This window comes from Aulostomus chinensis, chromosome 3 (assembly GCF_037954235.1).
Source record: "Aulostomus chinensis isolate RoL2024-O1b breed Wild chromosome 3, RoL_Achi_v1.0, whole genome shotgun sequence".
Lineage (NCBI taxonomy): Eukaryota > Metazoa > Chordata > Actinopteri > Syngnathiformes > Aulostomidae > Aulostomus > Aulostomus chinensis.
The window spans coordinates 16,780,513-16,789,849 of NC_141322.1; the positions used below are offsets into that span (position 1 = coordinate 16,780,513).

At 41.6% G+C, this 9,337-nt stretch overlaps 1 protein-coding gene across 3 annotated transcripts; it reads right to left on the bottom strand.

The window, feature by feature from the left end:
* Window positions 1-2,461: 2,461 nt before the first annotated feature.
* On the bottom strand, window positions 2,462-9,132 carry LOC147267924 (phosphatidylinositol 5-phosphate 4-kinase type-2 gamma-like). 3 transcript variants are annotated; one of them, XR_015112295.1, is made up of 10 exons: window positions 8,881-9,132; window positions 8,643-8,740; window positions 7,602-7,698; window positions 7,119-7,256; window positions 6,040-6,186; window positions 5,701-5,739; window positions 4,456-4,569; window positions 4,063-4,311; window positions 3,242-3,345; window positions 2,462-3,148 (listed from the first exon to the last, which is right to left on the bottom strand). XR_015112295.1 is itself a non-coding variant. In XM_086200715.1 (10 exons), the coding sequence occupies exons 1-10, from the start codon at window positions 9,031-9,033 to the stop codon at window positions 3,068-3,070; spliced, it is 1,224 nt and encodes a 407-aa protein (XP_086056841.1). In that variant the 5' UTR covers window positions 9,034-9,131; the 3' UTR covers window positions 2,462-3,067. The 3 variants fall into 3 exon arrangements, 2 of the variants coding, with proteins under 2 accessions (XP_086056841.1, XP_086056842.1); XM_086200715.1 differs by having other exon boundaries at window positions 4,059-4,311; window positions 8,881-9,131; XM_086200716.1 differs by having other exon boundaries at window positions 4,059-4,311; window positions 8,877-8,995.
* Between the last annotated feature and the right edge of the window lie 205 nt (window positions 9,133-9,337).

Here is a 9,337-nt window from a genome sequence, read left to right on the forward strand (position 1 = left end):
CACTCGGTTTTATAATTTTACAAAATCAAGTCTGTGCTGTAAAGATCTACAGTTGTTTGAATAATGTGATCCTACTGAGAGCACATCACAAGAAACACAACCAATGTGATTCTACAGCAGCTTGATTGTTTTTACCAAGAGGGGAATGTCTGAGATAGTTGAGATTCCACAGTGTGGGAACTTAAATGCTCTATAAATATTATGGGTTATATAATGCACGGGCAAAATTAAACCCCAGGGCCAGAGCCGGACCCTGGACCATCTCACTCTGGCCTGTTACAGCCTCAAATGAACCCAAAACTCCCCCCATGTTAATAAATCTTTACACAAATGACTAATTCCTCTGTAAACTTGATTTCACCAGAGGGCGCCGTCTACAGACTGACAGCCTCAAATTGATTTTTGTTCCGATAACGTAAACTGGAGTGAAGGATGAAATCCTCAAAAAAGAGTTAACACCGAATGACAGTTTGATAGCCAAGCGTGGAGATCTAAATATTTAATCCCTTCTGGTTCAATAGCTTCATGTTTGATATTCCAAATGTATTGAAGCTTTAGAGAAACACAACACTAATGAGACATTTTTCAAGGAAGCTAGCATGCTTACAAAGCTCCAACTTGTCATCTTTGGAAAAAGAAAGAAAGACCACATTCACACAGCGGCCATGTTTCTCTGGCGTCGCGCTCAGTGCGAGAGACGAGAATGCTGGATAATGTCGTACTAATGTGTTACAGGCAACCAAAAATAATATAATTGTTTCCTGTTTGACCTCCACATTAATTAATAACAGTAAAACTCCAGAGTGACACTGGGTCGTAACGGAAGGTGAGACAACATATTCCTTTAGTTACTTTTAGCCAACAGCTAACATTAGCATTCAACCACTTCCTGGCTCCCTAGTTTTGTTATATGCTACAATATGAAGGCTTAAGTAAATGTTATGTGACAAATTTCTGTGTGTGTGTGTGTGTATATGTGTGTGTGTGTGTGTGTGGGGGGGGGGGTCTAGAAAATCCTGCAATGAGGGTTCAGCAGGGGCTCTCAGAGAACGTTTTGTACAGGGCCCATATTTTAATGCTACACTTCTGGAATAACTTAAGTAAAAAAAAAAAAAAATTCACAGACAAAATAGAACAACTAGCAGCAGCAACACGTTCATCAGCATTGTGAAGCTGAGTCATTGTGGGTGTTGTCGAGTTTTCCAATGTCATCTTTTGGATATAAATAGATATTATAGATACTTGGGGTAACATGACTTGGACTCTACAATGCTATCACATGGACACACAAGACATTACAGAATACATGTGATAAAATAGATTGTTAAAAGTTCAGCCTGATGCCAAATGTATAAACATTGCAAATTGGGCAACAAGTCATTTCATAATCATCAACACACACTCTTGTGCAACAGAAAGGGTACAAAAACAAAAAATTGCTCCGAATCTTGTTCAACACATCATTATGTTTACTTGGTACTTACTACAGTAATGCAGTAATGCCACCATTTTTAGAACGATTCAGCAAAGGCATCGGTAGCACTTTTGTTGTTGTTTTCAAATTTTATGCTCAGGTCTGAGAATAGTTTTCCAATCGGATATTTTTATATCAAGTTTGATGTTCGATGTTTGATTCTCAAAACAAGAAGACAGACAAACTAATAGAATCTTTTGAAAGAATGAGAATCACAGAGAATAGTTTTCCTCACAAAGCTCATCAAGATCTCCCCTCGGCTTTGTACACGCATGTTCAATGAGAATTTACTTGTCATCAAACCGACCAAGCGAGGCTTATGACCATTTGTTTCCTGATAGTGGTTGGATGCCTCTCACAAGCTGGTGCCTCTAATCTATCTGTCCCTCCACTGCCACTCAGCTAAACCTAAAGTGAAATATGCAGGACATTCTTATCAGGAATTCAAGGAATGTGTGCCAGGAGGACTGGGACAAGGGAGACGGCTAAATAAGAGTACATAGAAGGATTTAAAGGAGCCTTGTGTTTTGTGTACGGCCACGTCATGAATCCCTCAGCTCCGCGCCCTCTTACATCCATATATTGTTAGACTTACAACCAGCAGCCACGTCTTTGACGCTCCGCTCGGGCGAGCACACCGTGTTCTTACAGCTTTAATCATTTAAAGGTAAAATGTTGTAAATGTGATGTTATACGGGGTTGGACATAAAATTGCTTTGATCGTCTCACCCAGTGTGTGTGTGCCGGCGCGCCTTAGATGATGCAAGCTCGTGTGTGGTTCATCTAACACAGATGTGCGCTGCATCCAATATAACAGGATAAACAGTGGATGCAGAGTGAAGCGTCACCGTTCAGAGCTGCTGCACGAGTGCAGGTGAAGCTTTGTAGTTTTGTTTTATATCGCATTTTGAAACAAAGACCATTTAACGTCTGTAGAAAAATGATTTTGAAAGGCATGGATTCAAAAGATTTCACACAACATTCAAGACTATTTAACATTTTTAATTTATTTGTCATTTATTTCATAATTACATGGTACATTTTCAGATATAATCAAATATTCATTTTAAATGGCGTGACCAAAAACTGAGCTACAGCATTAAGGTAGTAACAGCATGATTTACACGATTTACCAAAAATCCTGGAATCACTGAGTTGAGTCATGTCTAAAGTAACTATAACTTTATATTTTCATAACAAGCAACGATGTCGGGTGTCGTCAGTAGGGATGCATCAATGGAGAGTTCGCTGGAACGGAAATAACTTCACATGAACGACAATGCTGTGAGCCAGCGAGTGTTTGCTAACAGTTACCGTTTGCTAACAGTTACTGTATATATGATTGTTGCGGACACATCCTGTTTCTACTGCCCCATTCAGCCAAAATATCAGTTCATTCAGGTTTAAATAAAACCAGAAACCCTTCATATAAAGTGCCAGGAGTTTTATGTGATTAAAAATAAACATTGCAGCCTGTGATAGCACGCACACACAAAAAAATTGACATTAAATTTAAAGTGAATCTTGACTTGACATGAATTCAGCGTTGCATTGTGAGTTTCCTCTTGTATGAAGTGATGATGGATCCCTGAACTAAGCAAAGATCTTAGCGATGAATTCTCGGAAACGTTTAGCATACTGCTCGGGATGAATGGTTGATATTTCAGCTCCTGCCTGCAACACAAACGCACAGAGTTGAGCAAATGAAGCTGAACGCAAAAGTACATCTAAGATGTCGAGTCCTTTTAGAGGACATTCATGTCTCACCCCGTGTTTGACAGCCTTGGCGGCGTGCGCAGCTTTCTTCTTTGTGTCGTACTGCGTCAGCACGTCAATCAGGCCCATGAAATACACCTCCCTCAGAGGTGCACCTGCATGGGAAAAGTCCTGATTTTTCACTCTGATTTGCAAGTGTGATCTGAAGTGTTACAGCCCAGAGGTCAAGTAACACACTCAAATTCACCTGACACGGCCGTGTCATATTGTATCGTTTCAGATGGTATGGCACAGTGTCGTACCGTCCGCTATAACAAATGCAAGATTTTTCACATCATCCGTATTGTGCTGCCATTTTTACTTTTACAGATCCAACTTCACTGCCGTTGTTTAGCGTTTGTGTTGTTGTGTTTGCATGGAAACATCATGCAGTTCTCAATGTTGCAGCCACATTTGGACCGCTGGAGGTTTAAATTGTTTAATCGGTTGTTTCCTGTTTTATTGTCTTTAACATATGTTTTTTCTCCTTTTACCATCTGCTCATTTATTTTTTTCACCTGTGTGAGATCAGCTATTATCATTTTGTTTCTATTTCTTTTCATCCCATCAACTTCTTGCCCGGCCTCATGTTTTACAGCATGATGTATGGTCTCGTGAGTTCTGGTGTTCCTTTCACTCAGAGCCCTTGCTCAACCTGCCTTTGAGTTTCTGCCAATCTACTGGTTTGTTTGTTGCCTGTTTGTTTGTAATCTGTTTACTCGATAATCGAATTATATCCGATGGTGTATTTCCTGTCTCTCGCTCTTCCTGCACCTGCTTTCACATCACAAACAGAACATTGAATGCGCATCAGCCAATCAGAACTCACCTACAGCGCTCTGAATAGCGTAGACGTCCACATAGGGGTCAAACTCTCCGGGCCCCATGGGTTTGAAGGCGTTCATGTAGCCAGCGATACCCTTGGGTGACATGGAGTCATGAGCTGGAAACTGGCAGCTTTCATCTTCTTCCTCATAGGATGACTCAGTCTCCTCCTCATCCTCCTCCTCCCTCTCAGCCCGCTCTATGTCATGGATCCCCAGCAGAAGACTGTAGTCCATGATCCGCATACGCACCAGGAACTGCAGAGGACACACAAATCATAACAAAGCAAAACAACACACACACACACACACACACACACACACACACACACACACACACACACACACACACACACACACACACACACACACCTGCATGCATGTCCTCAAGCGCGTTCTTACCTCCAGATCTCTGTTCAGCTTATCCAGGATCCTCTCCTTCTCCTCATCACACACATAAACTTTCTGCATGTTGTTCCTGAAGTCTACGTCCTTGTACGTGGGCAGTTCCTTCACCTAGAAACAGCCAGCGGGAACTCATTTACAGTTGGCCTTAAAAACGAGAAAAGTAAACAAAACCCACAGTATTCTTTGGAATAATTTAATGATCCCGTTTGCTGCGATGTAAAACCCACATAACACTGCCCCAGTTATTCTCTTTTAAAATCAACACAGTTGGAGATAGTTTTGAGTTTTCTAGTTATTTAAACTCCTTCACATCAACCAGATAGTAAGTATATCTGGGTCAGTCACTCCAGCTCAAACACAGGGGTTTTGATCTTATCTGAACAGTCTATTTCTATGTGACTCCACAAAAAAAAACAGAACCTCTGAACAGAATAAACAATAAAAAAAACAACAACACACAGCTAGGATTTTATGTAGGATTTGTCATGTCAAATATTGTACCCTCAGTAGTTTGAACTTCAGTCAGACTGGGGTTAAGCTGCGACCAAATGAAGCCTGCTACACTCATTAGGTTGTCCTCGTTAGTGCTTCAGTGCTGAGATCAGATGTAACGCGTACATTTCACGGCTAAAACCCCGTTTTTCTTCTGAAGACGCAAGGAATCAGATTTGAATCTTTTTTTTTTCAACATGCTTAGATCATTCGAATAAATTTGATACCTGTTTATTCTTTGGATAATTCCACATATATCCTTCAAAACTCGGCAGATAATTTCAACCCCAACTAAGGAAAGGGAAATTATTTGATTTCAAAATAACGCTCCTTGTTTTAAAGCTCAGAAAAAGTCCGGCGCGCTCGCATCCTTCAGACTAGTTGTTGTGGGATGTTCCGAACCATTAGCTGAGGTAATTTAACGCTGGCTTGTAAAATGTGTCACAAATAAAATGCAAAAAGTTTGGTGGGGCAGCTTTTTGAAGATATGTAACTCCCACTGCAGATTGAACATCCTCTGCTGATCATTTAAAGACGGAGCTCCAAACTAATTCAACATTTATTTGATTCCCCTTTTATACTGTTTTGAGATTTCACATCTTTAAAATCTGCTTTTACTACTTTACTTTTTCATTCCAGATGATCCTGCCTGTTCCTATCTTTTCAGTTTCGTATTTTCAAATAACTTTTCCTGGAGAACACGACAAGCTGTTTTTATCTCATGACAGACTCTTGATCAGATCTCACCTTTTCTTTAAAACTTGCTTCACGAGACACCAGGGAACCCTGGGAGAGAGACAGGAAACCCAGTGCTTCACTGATTTGAGTCAGAAAAGAGTAAAAACCATATTCACGCATCAGTTCATTGAACACTTCGCTTGACTTCCTGACTCATTTTTTTCAATCACAGACTCCTGACAGTTGCTGCTGCCACCACCGCCGCTGCTGCTGGCTGCATCACCAGCATTTTTGTGATCCTTTTCATTGTGTGATTTTCAACAAAGGAAGTGAGAAGACGTGACTCTGAAACATGACTCGCTATTACTCATGAGACCTTCTGGGTCCTGGTCCAGCTGCAGAATTTACCTTGAGGTCATACTTCCTGTGGATATGCAGTCTGTGGCTGAACATGTTCCTCATTACTAACAGGTAGGTGTCCTCACTCTCCACGGTGACTCGATACATCGCCAAGAACTGAGGGAGCAGAGTGCTGCCATGACAGGTGACAATATGCTGGAAGACAAGTAGGAACAATGAAAGATCAGCAGCAAGAGCATGAAGCATGAGGCCTGAATGGAAGAGCTGCTGGGCGCTCCACCTGAGGCCTGACACTAATCTCAAGAAACTGGAAGAATAAACTCATTTTATTTCAAAGGTTCCAAGAATGTAGACCACAGCCTCCTAGTGGGCCATACAGGTACTGCACAAGGGGGTGAGAGAGAGAGAGAGAGAGAGAGAGAGAGAGAGAGAGAGAGAGAGAGAGGCTTTTACACAATATTGCATTAGATTGCACCATTTTGCAGCTGCTTTTGTTCAAAACACCTTACAAAAATACATTTTGCCAACAATTCCAGAAGTTATATCATTAACATAAATTAATTATTAGTTTTCACATTTTTAATGCTGCTCAAAATGACTATAAGATATTTATGATTAAATAGAAGTGACAGTTTTGTGTTTGTGTGCGACTATCCCGTGTCAAACTGCCAGAAGTTGTGGATGCATCAAGCTGCAGCACCACAGGCCCACACTGAACACTGCATCTCATATTAGTGTGTTTGATCAGGTATGATTAGTCAAATTTCTAATCAAGCATTCAAAATTATTAGAACTCTTACATCGCAAAAGCGCTACGGACAACACTGGAATGATTCATTTGATTTCAGTTCTACCAGTGATTTGGGGCTCAAACCAACAGCCTCAACAATACCAGAAGCCAGAAATGGCTGGTTTAGTCAAAAGAGACACACAAGTTATTAAACCCTTGGATCAAAACGCTAACATCAGCAGGCTAGCATGCTATGCTAACATGCTGTACAAATGCTGCATTATCATTATACGCATCAGCTAATGTGCTTCCAGATCTTTTCAGTTCATCCATGAGTCCCAGTGGATGAGTGCGCCACATTTAAAGAAATCCCCTCATCGTGCTCCTGAGTTCCTACCTGGTGATACTCAGAGAGAACACTGTGCATCTCCTCCACCTCCTCGCTGGAGATCTCTTTTACTACCAAAGTGCGGTCGTATGATGTCAGCAGGAGCCCGTCCTCGTCTCTGAATGGTGGACTGCGGGCCAGAGACACCTGTTAATGAGGACCAGTAACACACATGTCATCAGGTGCCCAATATTTGCGTCTTCATTTAAGATGCAAACCACCACTGACACACTGAACCTGGGAGAAATGCAAATCTCCCCCACAAACAGAAAAAAATGAATGAAAGATGTTTGTGTATTTTCGACATTTTGCCTGCTGTGAAGCGTATTTTATTAGCACTATACAGAGTGCCTCATGGAGTGAAGGATGAGTCTGTGTCACATGCAAATGGCACACAAAGACATGCAAATTCAGACGGCATGTTTGAAACTCAGAACCTGCCTTTCACTCCAGAATTCACGTCTTTATCCTCTGACTCCCTGTTGATTATACCTGGTAATCTTGATCCTCAATGCCAAAGCGCTCTCGCAGGTTCCTGAACACTTGTGGGCAGTACTCTTTGAACTTAAACTGTCCTGGAAGGTTCTCTCTGAGGAACAAAGATGCGTTACTAACAGAATAACAATACAAGGTTCATATACATTTTGTAATTAGTACAGTTCTGTGACTTTGAGGGACATTTTCAAGACGTAAATTCTCTCATTTTCTTGCTTTATTTCTTTAGCCATTTGCCCAAATCGTCTTTTATTTTTCAGTTCCAAAACTTTTTTTCAGGTTTTCCATGACTGTGTGAACCCTGACAATAACAGTTACAGGTTGATTTTCATCCACCGCTGCTTAACCAACAAATAAATGAGACCTCTCTCCTATCTCCCTCTCACAAATAAACATCACTTCATTCAAATCACGTGATCAGGAAGCTAACAAGCGTAAACGGCGTCCTGAAGTAGGATCTAGCGTAAATTGACGCTACTTGAGGATAAAACGGCACGCTTGTTTAATCGTGGCATATCGATATTAAAACAGTAACATTTGACTGTTACATCACTTCAGACATTTCATCACTTGAGAAAACCTATTTTATTGGTCTTGCCTTTTGCTGTTTGTAAGTCTTTACACACCCAGGATTCCTGAATGGATTAAAGGATTATTGAAAGTTCCTTAGGTTTCTAGACTTGGTGGTGTAGAACCCCTCAGACAACTGTGATTGAGAAATTATGACTCTGTAAAATATTCTGTATAAAAACAAAACCTCTCCTCCAAGGAATATTTTCAACTGACATTTCTGTTTGTTTCACGTGGAAAATGTGATGTAACTTCCGAATACAATATTATTGTGTACTGTATTACTGTGTACTGTGGTTCGCTGTATTAAGCTAAGTGATCAATGGCTGCTGTTGTGTTATTGTTAGTAGGGAATGGTGAAGTCTAGATCTGATCAAGGGGGGGGGGGGGGTTTCAGAGACGCAGGCAGAAAATCTCTCATATTTGTGCCTAAATGAGAGGAAACAGGAGAAGACAAAGGGACTGAACTTGTTGAAGAGGTGGTTGTTGACTTTGATCTTGGTGCTGGCTCTGAAGTCATCCGGAAGCAGCATGACAGGTACGGGCACCTGGTTCAGCTCGTTAATCTGCTCGCACACACACATACACACACACACACACACACACACACACACACACACACACACAAGTGGGCTCGTTTATAAACACCTATAACCATTTTATCAACCCAAACTAAAGACAGGCAGGCAGCAGCTCACATACCCACCGAGTGACTGATTCCCCACATCAGGACGCTCAACACCGGGTCACTGGCACGGAAAACCTCCACTTTCTGCTGCACGAAGTGTTTCTTCTTGGTTTTTCGTTTGGGCGCTAGAGAGTTCAGAGGGTTGGAGGAGGCGCTCGGAGAGGAGGACATCTTTACAGGTTAAACACCGAACAGGATTTAAACCGGTCACTCCTTCCACCCGGCCGGGATAAAGTGGTCTGAAGTTGTGCTGGTGGAGTTTGGGCAGCAGCCTGATGGCGCTATGAAACAGCACCACCTCCTCCTCCTCCTCCTCCTCCTCCTCCTGAGACGTTTGCGTCAATTCCAAAGCATGAAGTGATGCAGGTGCAGGGCAGCGAGCACTGCTCCAATAATGGGTTTACAGCCTAATCATTTGCGGTAGTATTTCTTGGTTTGTGCTAATGATTTTTCTTTATGTGTTTATTTATAATAT